Below are 25,012 nucleotides of genomic sequence, written 5' to 3' on the forward strand. Positions count from 1 at the left end.
TATGTGCTTGGGGCCCTTCTGGGCCTCATCCATGAATCTCTTGTTTCCTTTAAAATATCCTCTGTGGGTTTGGGGGTTTAGCTCAGTGGTAGAGCAATTGTTTAGCATGTACAAGGCCTTGGGTTTGATTCCCAGTACCATCAATCAAATAAAATATCTTTTGCAAAATATCAATAATAGAAAGGAAAGTTCCTTTGGGTTCCACAAGCCATTCTAGCAAATTTTTGAACATGAAGAAAGGGTCATGGAAACTTCTGATTGGTAGCTAAGTTAAACAGAAGTTGAGAGTAACTTAGCGATCCATCCTTAGTGTATCATCCTTAAACAAAAGGGGCCTGGTCAAACACTATGTCCCTGAGTGCCCCCATTTCTGTTCCCAAAACTGAGCCAAGTGAATGAAATAATTACAAGCTGCGCTGGAATGTCCAGATGCAGGTTATCTTGAGGGACAACTGGCTTTCTCTGGTGCTGGTAATTAGGGCAAGTCAATGTTATCTGTAGAAAGTTGCTTTTTGCACATAAAAAAAAGCAACCTGGGTTGCAGTCATACAAGCGTATTAAGCCAACCAGCAAGCTGATGCTGATGATGGCCCTGCTGTGCAGCTAGGCACATAAAACCCTCCTCTCAGTGGGGACTGATACAGAACTAAGGGCACTGCGGAAAGGATACGTGTCACTCATCCAGTCAGCTGCCACTAGACAAAACACTTTGAGGGACAGGAGGCACTGCTTGGTGAAGCCCAGTGAGGGACAGGGTGCTATCTGTTCAGCCTGTCACCCCAGGACTCCCCCATAAGCACTTCTCAGTAAAGCCCATGCCTCCTACACCTTCTCCATGCATTTTCTTTGGTCTCTTGGTGACCTATCCCTCTGCCCTGGCACAACGGGCAGGTGTGGGTCTGATACCTTGCAATTGATGTCTGAAGTGGGGTGTGGTCTTGTGGGACTAGGTCCTTCACTTGTGCGGTCTGCATAGCTCCAGGCAGCTAGTATCAGGAATGGGTTAAATTACAGGACATCTAGTGTCCATGGAGAACTGGACGATCAGTGGGTGTGGGGAAAACCCCTCACATTTGGTGTCAGAAGGGGAGTGTTGGGTCAATGTGCAGATAATTTTTTTTTTCTTTTTAGGGATGAAGGAGCAGGGGATGAACACCCTAAATAGAGGTGGGGGATTTTGGTGAGTGAGTGTGGGCGGTAAGTGGTAGAAGAATTATGAAGATGTGGTTTCCACCTAACCAAGTCCAGGATGGCAGGATGGCATGTGGACGGATGGAAGTATTGCTCAAGGTCAGAGAGGAAGAGAGGGATTTGAGAGGAAGCAGAGGGGAGGGGGAGTGGTCAAGTGAATGGTCAACAAGATGGAGACCCATGCAAGATAAAACGGTGACTGGTAACTTTTAGAACTTTACTTCAAAGGTGCCATAGCATTTAAAGTTCCCTTCCCCAATCAGGCGCCGTTGCCCTGGCCTGTAGCCTCATCCACTCCAGAGGCTGAGGCAGGAGTATCGCACCCACCCATGTCAGCCTGGGCAACTTAGTGAGATGAGTCTCGAAATTAAAATTTAAAAAAAATTTAAAAGTCTGGGGGTGCGGCTCAGTGGATGAGTGCCCCTGGATTCAGTCTCCAGTATGGGGGAGGGAGTCTTCCTTTCCCCAATTCAGAAGAAATTTATAATCTTCTGATTTCTTGCTTTTTACTCCATTTCCTGAGGAAGGAAGGAGTAAAATCTCGATGCCCTCTGGCAAAACTTGTGTTGGCAGGCAGCCTAGGCAGAAGCAGCAGGTGAGAAGCAGGCGGCTGGGCAGCCCTTCCCAGCTTGAGGGACTTAGTAGCAGGAAAGGAAATCTTACCCAGAAGACGCCAGGCCACGTGGCAGTGCCAGGGGAGTTTGTGCTGGAAACCCATTGTCTGATGTACCAGAGCTTTGTCCCGCGTTGGTAATGTTGCTGGCATTTGGTTTTTCAGCGCTTCTTCCCTAATGAGTTCCAGGGGAGACCAGGAAGGAGATGCACAACTTCTATGAACCAAATTCTCTTGTCCTCTTTGCAATGAACTGGTTTGACCCCAGGCTGCTGCTACAACCACATAATTGCAACCAGATTACTTTTTTATTACACCTTGCAAAACACACCCCAGGAGGACCCAAGAACACAGAAAATATCAAGCTCAGACATCCCAGTGGTTCATCCACGCCAGAGTGTGTATCAGCATCCCCTTGAACTCAAGAGGGACACTAACTCTCCCTCGCCTCCTGACCCTTCCGGTTGGCGTGGGTGAACTATTCTGTAGCCAACCAGGCCTTCTGGGACCTGGCTATCCCTCCCTGGCAGCCCTTTGCTCATTCCTCTCCTTTGCAGAATCCCAGTTATAATTTTACATCTATTTGTAGGTTGGGAGCTCCCCAAGGTCAGGGATCCTGCCCACCCCTGCTCTGTGGGCAGGCCCTGTACCTGGCGCTGAGCAGGGGTCCCTTGGAGACCCTGTCTTCTGGGTCATCTACTCTGTGGTCAGACCTCCGGATTCCACGCTGGGCATCGTTCCATGACCAGGGGTTCTGCCCCTGGCATCTGGGGAGAAGGTTGCAAACCCTCCAAACGTATTTGCTGTATTTGATGTTCTTATGCAAATGTGCATCTGTGATGGGGGAAGAGTCCAGAATTGTCATGGGATTCTCATGACAAAAAAAGATTATTTTCTTGTACAAATCCTCACAGAAATTGCTGGCTGCTCCCTCGTCCTTCCTGCCTGCTCCTTCTCCCCGTTCTGATTTTCCCCCACTCGCTCCCTGAGCTTTGTTCTCCAATAAGATATCTGCCCATCAACCTTCGCCCTACTTAGGTAATGTAAGTTCTTGCATCTTTAATGAATCCCCCCCCCACACACACACACACACACTCTGTGGAGCCGCCAATGAAATGGCACTACTGGAGAACATGTGATCTGCATTAGCAAATGAGAGTGTCCCATTTCTCTGGTCTGAGCCTGGTTGGGTGGAAGTGGGAAGGTAGTAACTCACTGCGGGTGGGGGGGGGGAATCAGAGACATTTTTAGGATTTGAACTAGGTGTTGGGGGGAAGGTGGAGTGTAAAGGAGGCTGGAATGAACTGGCTAATTCCTGGAGTTGCTGTCTCTAAGGACAATGCAGGGTCACTCCCCTATTGGTGGCTACCTTTGCGGCCACATGGGAGAACAGCCCCGTGGAAAGGAAGCCTACAGAGGAAAACTGGGCCCATCGTGGAGAGAGAGCCTGTGTGAGAAAGAGAAGGGAGTTTGTCCTGACTGCAGATTGGGAACCCTTGCATCTGGCCATGACTTCAAGCCAGATCTAACCCTGAACTTTTCTGTTTCCTGAGACAATCTGTTCCCTTTCTTTGGTTGCATGGGTTGAAGTTGGATTTCTGTCCAACAGCCAAATAAAGCTCTTACCAGCTGTCTTAGAATCCTGGGTAGCTTTTTTTTTTTTTTAAGTTGTAGATGGACACAATATCTTTATTTATTCATTTATTTTTATGTGGTGCTGAGGATCAAACCCAGTGCCTCACAGCTCAGGGCTCTACCACTGAGCTACAGCCCCAGCCCAAATCCTGGGTAGCTTTAACAGCAGACATTTACTTCTGGAGGCTGGAAGTCCAAGGTCAAGTTTCAGCAGATTCGGTTCCTGATGAGGGTTCTTCCTGGTTTGTAGATAGCTGCTTGTCAACATCCCTCCTGAGCTCAGCTTGGTGAGTGTAGTGGGAAGGGAGAGGTAGCAGGCTCTGCATCTGTCTTTCACAGGGTTCTAATGACATTGCAGGGCCTTACATGTGAGAACCTCATCTCAACTACTCACCTTCCAAATAGTGTCAGATTTGGGGTTAGGCTTCAGTATATAAATTTTGGGGAGACATGATCAGAAGCTTATTTTAAATAAATGAAAATCATTTATTTAAAAAATGATTATTGAAACAGTTCAATAATAGTCAAGATTTCCTTAGCTTCAGGGAAATCTTGACCCATCCTCAAACATTGGTACCTGATTCTCCCTCTTTCTCCAGAAGTCGCCCCAGCAGATCTCTGTGTGGTTTCTAGTGATCAACCCTAGCTGCAAGGGAGGCTAGAAAAACTGGAACCAGGATTGTTCTGATTGGCTGAAACTAATCACGGTTCATCCCCTGGGGCTTTTATTAATGAGGAAGAGGGGATGCCTGTTGGGTATGAAAGAACTAACAAGGCTTGTTGTTGGAGCAAATGCCCTTGTATTGAGGAACAGTTCTGCATATTTATAGAGCCAGGGGTGGTTTGACAGTTGGCATGGGGTGCTTTTTGATTGGAGGGTAAGGATCAGGTGAGCCAGCAGGGCTAGTCTGATTGGTGGGTAGGATCAGGTGAGCCAGCAGGGCTCTGATTAGTGGGTAGGGATCATGTGAGCCAGCAGGGCTCACCATTGGACGGCTCTTCTTGGGGGATGGGGAAATTAGTCTTTGGAGCCAAGTCGACTCCCAACAGGGCAGTTACCAGAAAAGTTGGATGTAGTTCCAAAAATACACACCAAACTTTTTTGCTTCTATCCTTTGTTCAAGTTATTTCCACTTGCCTGAAACTTGTTCTTCTCTGTCTTTGCTTGTCAAAGTCCTATCTAGCTTCAAAAAAATCCTTCTCTGATGTCCTGAAACCCCAAAGAGACTTTGCAGCCCATGGATCAGTCACTTTCCAGTTGTGCTTTGGATGGATCACTTCACCTGTCTAGGATCTTGATTTCCTCATCTACAAAACAGGAATAATATTAGAACCTGTCTCATAGAGTTATTGCAAGGGGCAAATAGGATAATTTGTGTGAAATATTTAGCTTCATACCTGATGCAAAGCCAGCACTTGATAATGGTTAGTTATTACCATTATTCCTGTTCTGGTGTCCCTGTCACCGACCTCACCCTCTCTGCCTTCCTTAGCTTTGCATACTCTGCCACTATTATTTTTTTTAAAGGAGATAATTCACAAACCATAAAAGTTACCCTTTTAAAATATGTAATTCAGTGATTTTTAGTCTGTTTTCAAAATTATGCAACTATTACCTCTATCAAATTCCAGAACATTTTTATCACCTTGAAAAGAACTCCTATACCTGTTATCAGACTCTCCCTTTCTCTCCCTCCCCTCAGTCCCTGGCAATCACTAATCTACTTGATGTCACTGTGGATTGCTTATTCTGGACATTTAATATAGAAGGAATAATACAATTTGTAGTCTTTTGTGACTGACTTTCTTCATCTGGCAAAAAAGAAAAAATTGGGGACAGGTGTCAGTACTGGAGATTGAATCTAGGATTGCTCTACCTCTGAGCTGCGTCCCCAGCCCTTTTTAGTTTTTATTTGGAAACAGGATCTTGCTAAATTGCTGAGGCTGGCCTGGAACTTGTGATCCTCCTGCCTCAGCCTCCTGAGCTGCTAGGAGTGTAGGTGTGCATCATAGTATTTTAAAGGTTCATCCATGGTATGGCGTGTTTCAGTACTTCATTATTTTTATGGTTGAATGATGTTGCAGCGTATAGATTTACCATATTTTAGGTATCCACCAATCAGCTGATGGACATTTGGGGGCTTCCACCTCTTGGCAACTATGAGTAGTGTTTCAGTGAACATTATTGTACAAGTGTCTGCATGGACGCTTGGAAGAACATTTTGAAGAACCGCTACACTGTTTTCCACGGCAGTTGTGCAATTTTACAGTTCCACAAGCATTGTCCCAGGGCTCTGATGGCTCCACATCCCCAGCTGCTCTTGTGCTTCCTACTGAGCCCCTTTTATCCCAGGACTGCACATCACAGGTGTTCTGGGTGTTGAACTGAAGCTCTCTGGGGCTCTGGCTTCCCCTAGGAGCTAGGCTGGCATAAGAACATAATTTATCCATTGGTGGCATTAATTGTGACCCCATGGATCTGGGGAGAACAGCTACTTTTGCCTTCACTCTGTGCTTATTAGGTGTCAGGCCCAGTGCTGGGCCCTTATGTCTCCATGGAGCCCAGAGGCATGGATGAGTCGGCAGAGCATCAATCCCCACTCCTGAGAGGACAGAAGCTCTTCAAGGAGAGTACTGTGATCTTGATGTGTCCCCCAGATTTCACGTGTTGGATACTTAATCCTCAAATTTATTTGTTGGTGATAACTGGAGATGGGACCTTTGGAAGTAATTAGTATTAGATAAGGCCATCAAGGTGGGGCTCCTGTGATGGGGCTGGTGGCTTTGCGAGAGGAGAGAGACCCAAGTTAGCATGCTGTGTGATGTCCTCTGCCACATTATGCAGCTTGAGGCCCTCGTCAGATGCCAGCACCATGCTCTTGAACTTTCCAACCTCCAGAACCATGGGCCAAACAAACCTCTATTCTTTATAAATTCCCTGGTCTGTGGTACTTAGTTATAGCAAAAGAAAACACAGAGGGCTTCCTGGAAGAGACAAGCCTGACCAGTTTTTAAAGATGAAGTATTTTTGTTTCAGAGAAAAAATGGGAGGGTAGTGTTCCCAGGTAAGAGGAACAGCACAAAGAAAGAGGCAGAGGTGGGAAAGGGTCCAGATTGCTGTGGAGGTGGCCAGGAGGGGATTCAGTGGTGAGAGAAGAATGGAGAGCATTGAGTGTGAGATGCCTAGTTTCCACCCAAGAGAGGCAGCGCAGATGGGAGGTCTGCCTTGGCCTTCTCATGGGTAAAGGGGGCCATCCGATTACTGAGCTGTATAGAACTGGTGGGGTTTAATGAGTTTGAACAAAATGTTTACCCAGCATTTTGAACAGTCCCCGGCACATGTAACTCCTGCTGCCTTCCAAGAACTGGGTGAGACATTGTGTGTCTTTTTCTGGAACTCAGAAGTGAATGAATGGAGGTGGAGGGCGGGGAGCTACCACTGGAGGGGAGCCACGAAGGTGGTGGGGCGAGGCAGTAAACAGTTCCTGGAAAAGAAAGATGACTTAGTACACCAAACAATAGGCTCTCCTTCCAGGGACAGTGATCAAGTTCAATCAGCCTTTGTGTGGAGAGTGCCTATTATATTCCAGGCACTGTGTGAAGCTGCAGGATGCAAAGAAGTAGGTCTCCCTGAGACAGTGCACAGCACAATAAGGGGGGCATCCATGTCACCCGACAGAACAAGCTGAATCACCTGAGGGCATAGCTAGAAAGCACCTCCACGTCCAGAAGGGAAGGCGGGTTTCAACTCAGGTGGAGGAAGTCACCAGGCCAGAAGGGCTGTTTATTTATTTATAATCAAGCAGAGAAGGAAAAGATTCCAGAGCATCCCATGGCGATTCACGAAGGACAGGAAAGGAAAACCGTGATCTAATGATCAACTAACACTCATTAAGTGCTAGGCATGGCCTTAAGGGCTTTCTACATTAAGAAGAAAGAAAATTCACCCTTTTAAAATCATGATGCAAAATAGTACTTACTGCTCCAAGACAAATATGAATGCTTCCAGGAGCCAGAGAAGGAAGGAGGCAGTGACCAAGGCCAAGAGTTAAGCAATAGGGAGTGGTGAGAACTGGGGCAACTGGAGGAGCATTTGCTTCCCCTAAAAGGGATAGCTGCTCCCCACTCAGCAGGCCGTGGGCCCCAGTCACCACCATAATCTTAAAACCAATGGACCTTCCATGCCTTGTGAACTTGACCTCTTAGGCAGCTCTGTTCTGGCCAACCTCAGTGCCAGACTTTCTTGACTTGCCTTCTACCCCAAGATCCCTCTGCTAGGGGCTGGGGATGTAGCTCAGGAATAGAGCACTTGCCTAGCAAATCTGAGAGGCCCTGGATTTGATACCCAGCAATGAAAAAAAAAAAGAAAGAAAGAAAAAGACTCCTTGGCTGGCCCTTCTTCCTGTTTGTCCTCTGCTTGGTGGAATCTCCCCAGCAGGCCCCGGCCCTTCTCTCATCTGCTTGGCTTCAACCTTTCTCTGGGCCATCTTACCTCTCTGAAAGGCAGGGGTTCCCAAAGTCGTATTTCCAACGTGGATCTTCTGAAATCGATGGGATCCTTGAGCATTTTACATAGACAAACCCAGTTGGAGATTTTCATCTCTTCCTACAAATCTTTCCCTTCAGTTTCCCCCATTTCAATAAATGGAACAGCTAAACCCTATCACACGTGCCAGCAGCTTGTTCTCCTCTGCGCTCCTCCTTCAACTCACCCCAGGGCCTATGGCTTCCACTTTACAAATGTGTTTCATGTGTGTCCACCCCTGTCACCACCCTAATCCAGGCCATTAGCATGACCTGCCCCAACACCTGCCGTCCACCGTCACCTGTTCTCCTTGCTTTCCCTCCATGCCCTTTTCTAGATCCAAACATCCATAGTAATAATTTAATGTTAAAAATCTAATCCTATCACTCCTATGTTTAAAACCTGTTGATGTTTTTCCCTGGATTTAGTATAAAACCCAAAATGAGTATTGTGGTTCACAAAGCCCTAGGTGAACTGGGCCCAGGGATGTGAAATAAAATTTCTGTAGGGCACAGAAGAGTGACTTAAATAAATGAAGCTGGCTGAGTCAGGGACACTAGTGGGTTGTGGAGACTGTGGCTAGTTGGGGAACATGCCTGTGCACAGCTGGTCTTGTGGATCCAGCCCCTTGTAATCACGTGGAAGGGCAGGCCCGAGAGCTGCATTCTGGTATTTCAAGAGAAGCTTGAAATCCAGATTTTAAAGCAAATCTACATATTTAAAATCTGGCAACTGATTCACAAACTTTTTAATACTATGCAAAACAAAAACAAACACCTGTGGGTGAGATGCCATCCTCAGTCTCTGCTGGAAGAATCATGGACCAAACTTCTGTTAGAAAAATTACTAATACTTTTGTTTGACAAGCATTTGGCAGGTTTTTTTTGGTGGAGCAGGTAAAGCTCCTCTCGCCCCGTGTCCCAGTGAACAGAAATGGGACCTGGAGAAACACAATGCTCTGTGTAAGAGAGGACAAAGACATCTTCTTGGCATGAACAGTTTGCCCTCCTATGTCCAATTTCAGAATTTCTCCAGGTTGGCAGAAAAAGAGGAGGTTTGGAGGCCCTGGTTCCAGGAGGAAAGAGGAAGTTGGAGAAAGGCTCTCATCCAGTGTGCCTGGCTCAGACTCAGGGCAGCTGGCCAAGCCTGGGAGGGCAGATCAGGAGGGCCTCCCTGTGACTTGGCTCAACAGATGGACTGCAGGATGGCAACGCCTGCCAGCCAGCTCCAGTCCTTTCCATTCTGGTCTCGCCACCTCCCTGTCTCTGCTTTGCCGATCCCTGAGCCCCACCCTCTGGCTCCAGCTGGAGCGAGCTGCCTCAGGGTGAAGCCACCTGCAGAGAGCTGCAGCCCCTTGGAGAGGCAGTGACCAGCTGGGCAGAGAGGACCTGAGCCAGAATAGGCAGGAACACCCCCCCATCCCCCCCACACCCCCCCACCCCAGGCCTACAACCACCTACAGAGATGTTGAGAAGGCATTCCTGCAGCCCCCAGGATGGAGGCTTAAGTTGGTTTTGTCAACCTAAGTAACAATCAGAGACTCTCCAGAGAGAAGCTTATTTGGGAAAAGCAGGGCACTGTATCAGGAACACGGCCACCAGAGTAAACTATGAGTGTATCCAAGGAGGTCAAGGCAAGGGAAGCTTTTAAAAGGCAAAAATGAGGATGACTATTTGACAGTAATTCTTGCTCACAAAGATTAATAACGATATCTATTATTTTATATATTGATTAATCTAATTAATATGAATGAATATATTGTGGAATGGTAACCCTTAGGGCTGATTAACAAATACATGTATTATGTATATAATTATATATATAATATATACATTATATATAATTTTTATCTTTACAATTTTATTTTTGTATCTACATTTGCTCAAAATTAGTGAATTTCTAGGCCAGGTTCAGGTAACTGAAGGGCCTTTATAAATACTTCATATTGTCTAGATCTAAGGTATGCTACAAACATAGTCTGAAGTAAAATGGGAAATAACATCTTTCTGAAGATAGGCTTAGAAATTTTAATCCAGTAAGTTAAGATATTTCCTTTCGGGCTGGGGATGTGGCTCAAGCGGTAGCGCGCCGGCCTGGCATGCGTGCGGCCCGAGTTCGATCCTCAGCACCACATACCAACAAAGATGTTGTGTCTGCCGAGAACTAAAAAATAAATATTAAAATTCTCACTCTCTCTCTCTCTCTCTCTCTCTCTCTCTCTCTCTCTCACTCTTAAAAAAAAAAAAAAAAAAGATATTTCCTTTCTCTGGTAGCAGGGCTGATTCACACCTGGCTGCTAGGTCAACATTTACAAGTATAGTGAAGAAAACAGGGACAGACCTCCTAAAACAAAACCAACAAGTCCACCCCATGTCACGATACAAGTTTTACAATTCAAACCATAAAACATTTGAAAATTGGGAGCACTGCCACTGGTAGGCCAGCAGCTGTGCGGGCCTGTGTTACATGCAAGACGTGCAGAGACTATTTGCTATTAGGTCACAGAGAGCAGCATTAAGTCCAATATACGTGGATTCATGTTCAAGTAGATTCCTTTTTGCTTCGTATAGTTTGTTCAGTTTTCCTGGTTATAATATCAAAAATTGGGTTTTCCTTGATAGTGTCACGTGGTTTATGGTTTTCCATCTTGGCCGTATTGCTCTCCTCCCAACAGCTGGTGCCTCTCCAGTTCTTTCTCTAACTCGCCGGGGCTTAGGATACAAACTTGACTCCATTCCTCCTGGCGCAGACATCTTCGGCTGACACAACAAATTAATATAGTAAGGGTGGTTACCAGTGTGAGGTTGAACAGTTGATGCGCAGAGGTCCTCACAGAAGTATTTTCTGTGCAAGGTTGTGGTTCCGGCAGTCTTGTGATCTATCAGGCAATGGTGTGTGAGAACCCTTCCTTCATAACCTCCTGGCTTTATTTATTTTCTTGTCATAGTTGACAGAAATGACTCCATTTTGATTCTAACAACTTTCACAGTTCATATGAATATTGCAAGTTATTGACCCTAGGGAGCACTCAAGTCACCTCTTCGACATCTCATTTAATTGTCCCTAAAACCCCATAATGTAGCTGTTAATATCCCCAATTTTATAGGTGGGTAAACAGGCTCAGGAGAAAAAGTCACTTGCCAAGGTGTTATGGTTTGGATATAAGGTGTCCCCCAAAATCTTCTATGTTAATGCAGGAAAGTTTGGAGGTGAAAGGATTGAATTGTGAGAGCTGTAAACTAATTAGTTCATCCCAGTTTGAATGGACTGGCTGGGTGGTAACTGTAGGCAGGTGGGACATGGCTGGATGAGGTGGGTCACTGGGCACATGCCCTGGAAGGGCGCATCTGTCCTGCAGCCCCTTCCCCTTCCTCTGTCTCTCTCACTCTGTCTGCTTCCTGGCTCCACAAATAGAGCAGAGCTCCTCCACCATGCCCTTCCACCATGATGTTCTTCCTCTCCTTGGGGCCAAAGCAATGGCGTCAGCCCACCATGAACTAAATCTCTGAAAACTGTGGGCTTAAAATAAACTTTTCCTCCTCTAAGTTGTTCTTGTCAGATATTTTGGTCACAGTGCCAAGAAGCAGACTAACACACAGTCAGAGGACTAGTAAGTGCTGAAGCCACCAAGTCTAGGGGTTCCCCTGCACTGCCTTCCAAGGAGAGAAGGCACACTATGTCTGGGGCAGGTGCAAAGAGAAGCCCTGAGAGATGGGCCGATGGAGCTTTGGCTCATCTGTGGGTCAGTGGTGGCCCTCATCCAGAGTCTCTGGGAGCTCTGTCCCTGTGGGCAGGATGGAGGACGGCTGCTGTGCCCTCCAATCCTTGGATTCCATGGTTGCCATGGGTGACACAGTCATTAGGAGATATCCCTTGTACTTCCTGCTGGAGGGGCCCCTGGAGGGAGGCAGAGAAGCTAGGAGTGGACAAGACGCAGTCCTTGCCAGGGTGGAGGGAACTAGGTGGAGGAGGCAGAGGACTGAGGGTGGTTGGCTGTGTGACGAATGAGGGAATGGAGGCTCATGAAGCTCTGAGAACCCACAGAGGCCATGATTAGCCTTCTCTGTGGGAGGCCCAGGTCCTCCCAGACTCTCAAGAAAGCCTCTGAGGTGCACCTTGAAGGATGCTCTTGCTCTCTGAGTCTGCTGTAACAAAGTGCCACAAATTGGTGGCTTAAAACAACAGACACTTTTGGTCTCCCAGTCCTGGAGACCAGAAGCTGGAAATCAAGGTGTCTTTCTGGAGGTGCTCAGGAAGGATGCGCTCCTCCTCTCTACCCTAGCTTCTGGTAGCCTCAGGTGGCCTATGGCTTATAGGTGGCATCCCCCCGACTTTCAGGTGGTCTCTGTCTTCACATCATCCTCCCTCTGTGTGCGCCTGGAGCTGTCTCCAAATTTCCCTTTTATGCAATATGGCACCAATCATATTGAGTTAGGGTCCACCCTCACGACTTTATCTGAACTTGATTAAAACTGCCAAGATCCTGCTGGGCACGTTGGCATGTGCCCGTAATCCCAGGAGCTCAGGAGGTTGAGGCAGGAGGTTTGCAGGTTCAAAGCTAACCTCAGCAATCACAAGGTTCTAAGGAACTCAGTGAGACCCTGTCTCTAAATAAAATACGAAATAAGGCTGGGGATGTGGCTCAGAGGTTGAGTGCCCCTGAGTTCAGTCCCCAGTACCAAAAAACAAATACTTGCCAAGATCCTGATTCCAAACCAGTTCACATTCTGAACTGGGGGTTGACCTCAATATATCTTCTTTGGGAGGACACAACTGAACCCAGTACAATAGGCAAGCGAGAATTTCACCGAGGACAAAAGAGCTTCTTCAGACAGAAACAAAAGTTGGCAGTCTGTAGTACAGGGTGAGACCAATGAGGAGAGGAGTCTTGGGGAGGGTCGGGAGGCGGGGCTCAGTTTGAAGATTAGGATGTGCTCTGAGGGGAGGTGACTCAGACTGGGCTTTGGATTCAAGCACACTTGGGTCTGCGTCTTGGCACTGCCACTGACTCTGACATTTGGAAAGTCAGTGAACCTCTAAGTCACAGTCTGTAAAATGGCATGAAGAGCCATCTATCACAAAACATTGTTGGGAAGATTAAGTGAATTACTAAATAAATAAAGCACTTAGCATAGTGCTTAGCACAAGAGACTAAAAAGAAAATAATTAAAGGGCTGGGGATATAGCTCAATAGTATAGTATGTGCTGAACTTGCATGAGACCCTGGGTTTGATCCTGGGCACAGAAAAGAAAAAAGAAAGACAGAAAAAAAAAGATAGAAATTACTTTTTCTTTAATACAAGGTGTTGCCCCTCTGTGTCATTTACAATCACCACCATTCATATTTCTCCATTAGGAGGCAGATTTGCAGGTAATTAAGCAGGTGGCTTCTCTATTCCTCTCTAACCATCTGGAAAGTTCTCCAATGGCTGACCTCCGAGTTACACCTGAGGGTGGGGCACTCTGGGGAGGTTGCCCACCTCTATGTAGTGGCCTTGTTTTTTCTGACCTCCTCACTCAGCTACTAGGTCAGTTGGATTTAAAAGCTGATCACAGCGGCTGGGGTTGTGGCTCAGCAGTAGAGCACTCGCCTCACCCGTGCAAGGGACTGGGTTCATGCAAGGGCCTGGATTCGATCCTCAGCACCACATAAAAAAAATAAATAAATAAATATGAAGGTATTGTGTCCAACTACAACTAAAAAATAAATATTAAATAAATAAAAGCTGATCACAGGCTTGAGAGGTAGAAGAGCTTCCGGGGAAATTGTGGTTCTCCATCCAAATGCTCGAATTTTTTTTAAAAAGGTCAAGTACTTCCTTGAGCTGCAGGAGAGAAAGAACCTAGTTTTTAAATTATTAAAAAAATTTTTTTCTAGTAATAAGGCATGAAGAGCCAATTATTATTAATTTGAGTTGAATAAAATATCCTTGCTAAAAATAACAAAAGAACAACCCCATTAAAAATGGGCAAAGGCCTTGAATGTACATTCTCCAAAGAATCGTAGCAAATGAATAATGAAAACACATGAAAAGATGCTCAACATCATGGATCATTGGGAAATGCAAATCAAAACCTCCATGAGACCACTTCACACCCATTAGAATAGCTTCTATTTAAAGAGAAGAAAGCAAAGGGGAAGGAAGTATGGGTTGGTGATGGGGAGAAATTGGAACCCTGTACGGGGCTGGGGAGATGTAAAATGAGGCAGCTGCCGTGGAAAACTCTGGCAGCTCTTCAAGATGTTAAACATAGAATTACCATATGATCCCGCAATTTCCACTTCTGGGTGTACACCCAAAGCAGGGACTCAAACAATTATGTATGCACCCAAGGGCCAAGCAGCATTATTTACAACAGCCAAAAGATGCAAGCAACCCAAGTATCCATAGATAGAGGTAGATAAATGCACATTGGTACACACACGTGGTAGTCTATTTATTCAGCCTTAGAAAAAGAATGAAATTCTGTCACATACAATAAGAGGGATGAACTTTGAGGACATCATGCTCACTGAAATAAGCCAGTCGCAAAAGGACAAATGTGGTGTAATTCCACTTATGTCAAGTTCTAGGTTAGTCAAAAGCACAGAGACAGAAAGTAGAAGGGTGCTTGCCAAGGGCTGGCTGGAGGGGGAACGGGGAGTTGGCGTTTTATTGGAGTTTGGGTTTGGGAAGATGAAAGTCCTGGAAATGAATGTTGGTGATGGTTGAACAGTAATAGGAATGTACTTGATATCACCGGACACTGGAGGTGGTTAAAATGTCAAGCTTTATGTCCCACACACAAAAATCAAAAATGCAGAAAACGAAAGCAAAAAATTATTCTAGTGACTTTCCATGATGCTCCTCCTATTCACTGGTGAAGGCCCAACTGCTGAAGGGCTCCCTGGCGTTCACTTGCACCTTTGACTGCTCAACCTGGGAGCTCCCAACGTCAGCAGTGGAATCCCCCTCCCATGGATTTTAGGAACACCATCCTCACAGTTAAGGAGGAAATAATTGCAAGGGAGCAGTGTATGAAGCACTCACTGGGTTGGGGAAATGATTTGATGGGGTAACAGGGGAGACTATTGGTTAGGGAATGGTGTTCTAGTCAGCTTTTGTGTTCTTGTGACCAATATACCTGACAAGAACAACAAAGAGGAGGAAAAGTTTATTTGGGCTCACAGTTTTAGAAGTTCAGTCCATGGTCGGCCCAGTCCATAGCTCCGGGCCCAACGTGAGGCCTAATGACTTGCATCAGGCTTGGTGGAGGAAAGCAGCCAAGGAAAGACATAACAACCTGGAAGTCAAGAGAGAGCTCTGCTCACCAGCAATAAAACATACTCCCAAAGGCACACCCCCTGTGGCCTACGTCCTCCAGCCACACCTACCTGCCTACAGTTACCACCTTGTGAATCCCTGTCAGGGGACTGATCTTTCAGTTAGGGTACACCTCTCATTCTTGCATTGTCTCACACATGAGCTTTTGGGGCACACCTCAAATCCAAACCATAACAAACGGAAAGGAGCAAAGATCAAGTGCACAGCCTCCAGGCCCTTCCCGGACTCTCTATCTCTCAGTGGCCCACATGGTTCTGGCTACAACGGATGGGGGGGGGGCGGTGTTTGAATGAGGAGGAAAGGAAAGTTCTACTCACTCTTCAGACTTGCCAGACGAAGTTCCCCACTGTTATAAACAGTGTCGAGAAGCTAGTTCACCCTTATCCTGAGGCGGTACCGGAGGAATAAGAAACAGGTAGGCTTAAAGCAGATTTAAGAAAGGACACTTAATTACAAAGTGCTCTTAATTACACCCCCCCCCCACACACACACATTAAACAGATTAAGCAAAAAGATGATATCTTGAGGGCTGGGGATGTGGCTCAAGCGGTAGGGTGCTTGCCTGGCATGTGTGCGGCCTGGGTTTGTTCCTCAGCACCATAAACAAAGATGTTGTGTTTGTCAAAAAGCTAAAGAGTAGGGCTGGGGGTGTGGCTCAAGCGGTAGCACGCTCGCCTGGCATGCGTACGGCCCGAGTTCGATCCTCAGCACCACATACCAACAAAGATGTTGTGTCTGCTGAGAACTAAAAAATAAATATTAAAAAAAAATTCTCTCTCTCTCTCCTCTCTCACTCTCTCTTTAAGAAAAAAAATCCTCTCTCTCTTAAAAAAAAACAAAGATATCTTGAGGCACCCATAATTTATGGGATTTTCTAGTGTCTTTTTTTTTTCTTCTTTTTTTGGTACTAGGGAGTGAACCCACTTGACCACTGAGCCACATTCCCAGCATTTTTTTTTAAGAGAGAGAGAGAATTTTTTTTTTAATATTTATTTTTTAGTTTTCGGTGGACATAACATCTTTATTTTTATGTGACCTGAGGATTGAACCCAGCGCCCCGCGCATGCCAGGCGAGCGCACTACCGCTTGAGCCACATCCCCAGCCCCCGCCCCTTTTTTTTTTTGAGACAGGGTCTTAAACTTGTGATCCTCCTGCCTCAGCCTCTGGAGTTGCTGGGATTATGGCCATGCACCACCTCATCTGGCTCTTTCTGGTGCTATTGGTCAGATAAGAAAGACCATGTCAGCCTGAGGATCCTGAGAGTAACCAAACACCAGAAACTGTCTTGAGAGATCACCAGACTGATATCATTCTTACGTGCCTTTCCATACCCACCCCTCACCAAATTTCCTTTAAAAGAAGATCTGGGAACCTCCAAAACACATCTCTCACTCTCGAGAAGACCCACATTCTCCTTTGAATATGTATTTTATTGCCTCACTCCCAAAGGAGTCTCTCTGTGAGATCGCCCTCATTCTCCCTTGGATTCTTTTCTAATGCACATGCCAAGAACCCTCTTCTCTCCAGGAACCCCTCAGACCCTTCTTCAGAGATATCTCTTCTCCCATGACAAACCCATCTGACCTCTGCTTATCCTCATGCTGTGACATCTCAACAGTGCTTATGTTCCTGTTGGATCAGGCTGGGGAGAGATGTGTTGGCGACCTCCCCCACCCCTGTTATAGTACCCTCACCTCTTTCAGCCTCCCTGATACCCTTCTCCCCTACGCCCTCTGTTTTCCCTGACTTCTCTGTGGCTCCCCTGATCCACTGCCCTCTCTTCTGTTTACAGCACCACCTACTCACTTTCCTGGCTTGGTCCCCTGGGCTTCCCTTTCAGCTTGAGAGCTGGAGGACAGAATGTTCCCCTCTTCTCCAGGAGAGGCTGGGGCCTCTATCCACTCGGTCACCTGTGTCTCACTTATTTCCTCTCCCAGATTTCTTGGTGAAGGAAGGGCTCCTTTACCAAACTGTGGCTGACTCTTCTTAAATTTGCCCCAAGACTCCCCTAAGAATCTAAAATGTGCATCTAAAATGGTCCTCGGGCATTCCTGTGGCAGCTAGAGACCCTATTGATAACAAAGAGGAAAGCTAACAGTGGGCCAGGAACTACTAATGATGATGACAAAAATAGCTGACCCAGGGACACTGCCCAGAAGTTTTCCAAGCAGGCTATCGCTGCGATTTGCCTGAACAACAACCAGCAAGCACAGGAACGGGCTGTGCTCACTTGCCTGCTTTAAGGATGCTTCTGGACAATTTGCTCCCACTATCTCATTAACGTCCACTGAGCGGCTGCTGAGGGCTCTGGCTTGGCCCCCTCTCAGTGAAGGAACTGAGAAGCAGCAGGCAGGGCTGCCTCCCAGTGGCCTGCCGTAGCCTGCTCCAGCTGCCACCCAGATCTCAGATGGCTCAGGCTGCCCCCATAGCCTGCCCTGGCCCTGCAGCTGGTGACTCAGCAGGGGAAGGGGGCGCACAGGGGTAGGAGGGAGGACTTAGGGCCTGAGGGGCCAGGCTTGGTGACATGTCCAATTCACAGTAATTCCTTTAATGTCACCGAATCCTCCTGTGTGCTTCAGGCTCCCTAACATACAGCCCAAACCAAAGGCTAAGCGCCACAGCCAAAAGACCCCTTTCCCTGGTATGCTACTTGCACTCACCCCAAACCCAAGCAATGACACAGAAGCATCCAGAGCCACGTGGGTGGAGGTTTCTTTTATTCATTTTGATTTTGGTGAGGAAGGGCTACAAGGTGATGTCCATACATCAGGCACTGGAATGACCCTCTGCACACATAGAACACATGGACGCCAACTCCAGGGAGCTACTGAGGAGCAGATGAGCGCCACGAAGAGAAAGTCCCCACAGCTGCAAAAGCCCCCTCCCCCCATTTCTATTGGTTTCAAGACCCCCACCCCCACCCACCCCAGCTTGCCCTCCTCTTCTCCTAATCAGATCTTTCAGCAAAATGGGCTTTAATTCCTGTGGGGTTCAGAGCCCCACCCCCAATGCAAACATGCATCCCCTAGAGAGAAAGGGAAATCAACACAGCATGCTGGAAAGAAGACAACAGGCTTGGCTTTCTGTGACCCACCAGCTTGGGAGAAAGGATGCCTTCTCTAACACCAACCAGAGATGGGAAAGTGCATTTGGGCTGCGCCATCTTTCCTTTTCCCCAGGGCCCTGGGCGATGTGGCCCTGCTGCCCATCTGCTGGCCCTGTCTGATTTTAAACAAGTTCAGCTAGGAGCCTTCAACCTCTTCCCTTGGGAAAAAGACACATGGAAGCTAACACATGTAGGGCTCAACGGAACATTCAAACAAACATTTCCACCCCAAACCCTCATCCTGTTCCCCGCAATGGCATTTCTGAGGTCAGAAGTCCCCCAAGCTGACTCCAGTTCTCCCCAGCAATTGGTGGGCCCCATAGTATATTTAAGTGCAGCAACCCCTCACCCAGCCTCCCTGCCTCCCCGCAGGGTGGCCTTGGGTTTTTCTCTAGGTCTCCCCGTGGCTTGCTGTGGTGACCTGACTAGGAGGTATCTGGATGGCAGGAGAAGTGTCAGGTGCCTTTGCTTTCGGTCCTCTCCTCGTCAGCTGTCTGAGCATTGCTGACCGTGCGAAGCTGCCCCTGGGCAGCAGGCTTCACCGACAGGACCAGGCGCTTGCGAAATGTCTCGCAGAGCACAATGTACACAAAGGGGTTGAGGCAGCTGTTGGCGTAGCCCAAGCTGATGGCCGCGTTGTACAGGTAGACAAAGGTGAGAGTTGGGCGGCTGATGGACAACTGGGTCAGCTGCAGCACATAGTAGGGCGCCCAGCACACAAAGAAAACCAGGCAGATGGCGATGGCTGTGCGGGTCACCCTCTTTGTCCGCAGCCGGATACTGCGTTGAGAGGCAGGGGCCACCGAAGAGGTCATGCGCTGCAGGATCCTCACATAGGCAGCGGTGATGACCACAAAGGGCAGGGCAAAGGCCAAGAAAAACTGGTAGAGCGTGAACCAGTAGAGGTCAGTGTCTGGGTTGGGCAGACGGATGCCACAGCCCACAGCACCCCCGGGGAAGGGGATGAGCCTGGCGTAGAGCCACACCGGGGTGATACTGATGAAAGAGAGGGCCCACAGGAGGCAGATCACCAGGGTAGCCACTGAGGGCTTCCGGAACTTGGTAGAAGAGATGGGGTGGACCGTGGCCAGGTAGCGGTCAATGGCCATGGCGGTCAGGATATAGGTGCTGGTGAACTGACTGTTGGCGTCCATGGCTGTGATGAGGGTGCACATGGTCTCCCCAAAGTGCCAGACGCCATTGCCCATGAGCTGGTGGATCATGAAGGGCATGCCCAGGAGAAAGAGGAGATCCACCACGGAGAGGTTGATAATGAAGATATCGGGGACGTTGCTGCACCAGTGCAGCTTGGACTTCTTCACCACTGCAAAGATGACCGTGGAGTTCCCCACGATGCCCAGGAGGCAGATGGTGCCGAACACTGAAGGCATGATGATGTTGATGTAGGAGACCCTCCCCACGCGAGGAGGTGACACTGGGGACAGAAGGAGTAAGTGTTCCACGTGACATGGCCTCTGCTCCCGCTCCACCCCCAGTGGACTCTGGCTTCCCTTTCACCCTCCCCACTGTCTCAGCTCGGGGCCCACATTCATCTGGAACTCTCTCCCACCAGCCTTCCTCTCCACACTGTTGCTAATCCTGTCCCCTTGCTCTCCTCCACTGTTCCCTGGGAATCCTACCAGATTCTTCCAAGCCACTTGTGAGTTGAAAGACCCGATTCTTTGCCTCCTGTGTCTACTCTGAAGTCACAGAGTCAAGACCCACAACTGACTGATGGAGAATTAGTCTGTAGATGCCTGGGTTTCAACAGAAAATTTTGTCCAAAAAAAATAAATAAATAATCATCATGAGAGTATGTGTGTCTCTGTGTGTGTCTGTGTGTGCATGTATTGTCTATTTGCAACCCCTATCATTTCATCTCAGGGATTCCCTGGCTGGAGTCCGGGCACTAATTCCCGGGCATTGCTGTGGATGATGTCTCATGGAGCCTTTTGCTCACTGAGCCCAGGTCAGGTTTGCGGCCCTGGGAGCTCCAGACTCCTACCAGGAATTTCCTTGGCCAGTTCCCACACCAGCCTCAGCTTTCTGAGGCAGGCAGAGATGGAAGCTGAGTATTGCAACCCTGCAGCCTGAAAATTTCCTGCATTCAAACCCTTCTTCTTTTCCTTCCTTCCCTTCTCCTTCAAAGCTAGAATCCCAGGGCACTGCAGCTCTGGAAATGTCAGGAAGCTTAATTCACCAGAAAAGTTAATCCCCTCAAGCTCTGTGAAGTCTTCGCTTCCCACAGCTTCTGCCAGAGGGCAGTAAGTGCATCTCAGACCCCATTACCCCAGTGCGAGTAAGAGGAGCCCCCAGTGAGGTGAGTGAGCCAGGCTCCTGCTGTCTCCCACGCTACCCAGCAGCTTCTCCGGCTTGCTTTTCCAGCCCAGATTTTTTTCTGCAAAGCGTATTGGAACTCATCAGCAAGGCTTCCCCTGCCTCCCTCACGGCTGGCCACCATCCCTTGCCACTTTTGAATGCGCCGCTGCCCTCTCCTCTGCTCCTGCCCCTTCTGCCCTGCCCACCTCTGTCCACTTCTCTCCTTCCCCTTCAGGCAAAGCCAACTGCAGAGCTTGTCTCCAAGAACTGTGATAAAGTTTCCCAAGCAGTTTGGCTCCTGGGTGAAACCTTCCCATTTCCCACCCCAGCCCATCAGGGGAAGGACTCCCCTCCCACTCCACTCACCGGCAGAGGTGAGGTTGTCAGGGCCCTCGGAAGCATTGCTGGCATTGGGGCCAGTGGGCAGCAACAAGGCGTGCAGGTCCATTCAGCTGGTGCGGGTCGCCTGCTCCCCTGAGTTGAGCTCCTGCCCACCCACGCAGGCTGCGGCAACCTCCAGTGCCTGCCCCCGCCTCGTCCCAGAGCAGAGCTGTGAACCCCGCAGTCTGGAAGGGGGTCTTCCTCCGCAGCCTGGCAGCCTCTGCTGCCTCCAAGCCCAACTGCTCTCCCCACTCCCTCCTTCCCGGCTCCCACTGACATCACCTAGACACATTAACATTCGGAGGCAGATGCACATTAACCTCTTCAGTCCCGGCTGCAGCTCCCGCTTCTGATTGCCTGCAGAGTGCAGGCACTGGGCTCAGGCGGCCCCATCAGGGAGGGGACTTCCTTCTCACTGGCTCTTGGGGCGGTCTTCTGTGCACACAGGGGCTGCTGCGGCTTGCCTTACATGAGGATCAAGGTCTCCTCAAAGGCAAGATGGTAAAAGCAAACAGGCTGCCTCCTTTGGGAGGCCAGGACAAACCTGGCAACCCCTGACCCCAGGTATAAGAAGTGGGGTCACATGCCAGGGGCCAGGGCAGGCTGTTCACAGAACTTGGGAATCAAAGGCATGTTTGCCCTCGTGCACACTGGAGGTCAGCCTGGGCTCCTTCCCTGTGCCTCGGTGGATTCCAAACCTCTTACTGGTGTGTTTGCAGGCATCCTTCAGAAGCTGAGGAGCTGTGGGCTGCCGAATGCCAGGGACTCAGGGGTGATTCAGGTCACTCCATGCTGGCAAGGGCCAGGGCCTCTGGAACCAGAAGAGACAAATTCCCATCTGAGCAGGATGAGCTGGGACTGAGTTTATAGATGTTTTATTTTTGTAAATGCTCTGAGGTCTTTAAAGTTTTACCTGGGAATCCCCGAGACAAATATCAGAGCAATAAGAGCATAAGCCCCCCAGAGAGATTGTCAGTGAGGAACAGCCTCAAAGGGGGTAGGCACCAGTGAATTCCCTGCGGAGGCTGTCCTGCTGCATGCTTCAAGGATGTTCCCTCAAGATCTGCTGCCACATCACGACCAGACTCAGGGGCTGAGTCCTTAGTTACCACAATTGCTTGGTAACCCTCAGCAGTGTGCACAGAGGCACCAAGAGGCACCCCTGAATTCTAGACCTATTCTTCCTTGCCCCCAATTGTGTAGCAGCACCCTAGTTCTTCACGCCAAGTAGAGTCGATCATCTTTACCAGTACACTCCCCCCGGTCTTAGCCTTCTGAGCTACCACATGAGGAGCCTAAATAAAACCCGATGATAGCTTACTTTCAGGTTCAGTGGAACCCTTAGCATGTTTCTAATGGAGTGCCCCTCCTCCCTGATGCCCCCTGATCCGAGTGTCCCTTACCGTGTTAGTGAAAGGGGTGTGCTCTGGGCTTCCTTGGAAAACTCAGTCAGCAGTTGGGCTCTGTGGTCTTAAGTAATAAATCCCATTCTAGCACTCCAACTTCCCTGGTCTTTTGACCTCTTTCTCAAAACTTCGCCAAGTAGCCAGGTGCACACCTGTAATCCCAGCTACTTAGGAAGCTGAGGCAGGAGGATCACAAGTTCAAGGCCAGCCTAGGTGAATTAGCAAGACACTGTCTCAAAATAAAATTTAAAAAGGGTTAAGGATGTAGCTCAGTGGTAGAGAACTCCAGGGTTCAATCCCCAGTACTAAAAAAAAAAAAAAAAAAAAAAGGTACAGAGTTTTGATTTGGAATAACAGAAAAATTCTAGAAATAGACAGTGGCAATGGTTGCACAACAGGTACATAAAAGCATTTAAGAGCCAGGTTTGTTGGCATTAAGTACAAGCCCAGGGACTTGGGGAACTGAAACAGGAGGATTGAAAGTTTGAGACCAGCCTGGACAACTTAGCTAGACTCTGTCTCAAAATAAAACAAAAGGGACTCAGGGCGTATCTCAGTGGTAGAGAGCTTGCCTGGTATATGTGAATCCCCAGATTCCATTCACCATAGAAAACAAACCAACAAACAAAACCCCACCGAAAAAAAGAAAGAAAAGAAAAGAAAAAGAAAGATTAAAGTGAACATTTTGATGTCCAATTACCACAATATAAAAAAAATCATTATAAACCTTATGTATTTTTTTAAAGAGACAGTGAGAGAAGAGAGAGAGAGAGAGAGAGAGAATTTTTTTAATATTTATTTTTTAGTTCTCAGTGGACACAACATCTTTGTTGGTATGTGGTGCTGAGGATCGAACCCGGGCTGCACACATGCCAGGCGAGCGCGCTGCTGCTTGAGCCACATCCCCAGCCCCATATATTTTTTTGTCATTCAAAAAAACCAAAAACTCTCTCAAGGCAGTCCCAGCACCCCCATCCTATTACTGTAGACCATTCCATAGAGCATGTCATGAAGCATGTTAAGTCTAGCTCTAGGTATCCTTCCAGAATGTTATACCCATGTTCCAGGAGAGTGCTTCCCTGTCAGTTTGCACCATAGTCTAGCACCCTCACATTTATTGCTTTTGTTTCTTCCAGACCATATTAGCTGGGTCCTGGGGATTGACTATTTTCTCCAAAAGCAAGGACTGCCTTTCTTTCAGACTATACTGAGATCTGACTCTAGTCATTGAGTCCAAAGCAATGTGAGGACTCGGGGGTCATAGCTGAAGAAAACAGATATCCTCTTGCAAGGGTTCAATCTTATCCTAATTTCTGCACTGCTCTTCTACACAAGAGTAGGCTGGCAAGGGTTGCTTCTGCTAGCTTGGAATTTCAGGGGGTTCAGGGGTCTTGGGGAGTTTGATGTACCAGATGTCCCGTCCTAAACCTCAGGGTTCCACTCTTTTTTCATCAGGGGCTTGACATTAGCATTAGAGATCTGTTAGGACTGCACACATTCTATCTTTCTTTGCAATTCTGCTACCCTTACAATTAGATTTTGGGTCTTATTTTCGGCACAGTCTGTCCTATCACTGTAGAAGATGAGGGTCTCTTTAATATATGTTTTGGAGGTCTTCTGGCTTTTATTGCTTTTATTAAATTGATTGTTGGCTATCTGCCTCTGACATTTTTTTCTAGGCTTTCAAAGCATTGAATGAAAGTCAGCCAATTCAATTTACCATAGCTCCCACAATACTTTGTTTTGTTTTTTTCCAGTACTGGGGATTGAACCCAGGGGCTCTCTACCACTAAGCTACATCCCTAGTCCTTTTGTTATTTTTAGATGGGTACATTAGTCAGCTTTTCATCATCGTGACTAAAATACCTGACAAGAACAACTTAGAGGAGGAAGGATTCATTTTGGCACATGGTTTCAGAGAATTCATTCCATGGTCAGCCAACTCCATTGCTCTGGGCCTGAAATGAGGTAGCAGATCATGGCAGAAGGGCGTGGCAGAGGAAGCTGCCCAGCTCACGGCAGCTGGGAGACAGAGGGAGAGAGAGGAAGGGACTGGGAGAAGATAAACTCTTCAGGGGCACACCCCCAGTGACTTACTTCCTTCAACTAGGTCCTACCTCCCGGGAGTCCATTCAATATCAATCTATCAGTTATTAATCCGTCCCTCTGATTGGTTATATCACTGATGAGTTCAGACCCCTCATAATCCAATCATTGCTCCACCTCTGAATTGCCGTGCATTGGGGACCATGCTTTCAACACACGAGTTTTGGGGGACATTCCAGATCCAAATCATAACACAGGGTTTCTCTAAGTTGCCCAGGCTGATCTTGAACTTGCCTTCCTCCTGCCTCAGCCTCCCCTAAAGGCATGTACCACTGCCACCAGCTATATACCATCCAAGTCCAGAGATACCACATACCTGGATGCTTTCTTTTTCAACCACACATCTTCCCTGTTGAAAGCAGGGAGAGTCTGTGTCATTGTGATGCTACTGCGTGCCAGGCCAC

The 25,012-nt window shown here is 47.9% G+C and overlaps 1 protein-coding gene and 1 pseudogene across 1 annotated transcript; both read right to left on the bottom strand.

Annotated features, from left to right (window-relative positions):
- Positions 1-9,846: 9,846 nt before the first annotated feature.
- On the bottom strand, positions 9,847-13,792 carry LOC101958654 (transmembrane protein 126A-like; annotated as a pseudogene).
- A 4,427-nt stretch (positions 13,793-18,219) lies between these two features.
- Positions 18,220-21,897, bottom strand: Mchr1 (melanin concentrating hormone receptor 1). The gene is made up of 2 exons (XM_005322224.4): positions 21,082-21,897; positions 18,220-19,831 (listed from the first exon to the last, which is right to left on the bottom strand). The coding sequence occupies exons 1-2, from the start codon at positions 21,161-21,163 to the stop codon at positions 18,852-18,854; spliced, it is 1,062 nt and encodes a 353-aa protein (XP_005322281.2). The 5' UTR covers positions 21,164-21,897; the 3' UTR covers positions 18,220-18,851.
- Positions 21,898-25,012: the final 3,115 nt, after the last annotated feature.

The sequence above is a fragment of the Ictidomys tridecemlineatus genome, chromosome 6 (genome assembly GCF_052094955.1).
Source record: "Ictidomys tridecemlineatus isolate mIctTri1 chromosome 6, mIctTri1.hap1, whole genome shotgun sequence".
NCBI classification, from domain to species: domain Eukaryota; kingdom Metazoa; phylum Chordata; class Mammalia; order Rodentia; family Sciuridae; genus Ictidomys; species Ictidomys tridecemlineatus.

Coding starts and splice junctions, on each gene's coding strand:
- Mchr1 (XM_005322224.4), bottom strand. CDS start 21,163: ATGGACCTGCACGCCTTGTTGCTGCCCACTGGCCCCAATGCCAGCAAT. Junction 19,832..21,081: donor TGACAACCTCACCTCTGCCG/GTGAGTGGAGTG, acceptor TTCTGTCCCCAG/TGTCACCTCCTCGCGTGGGG.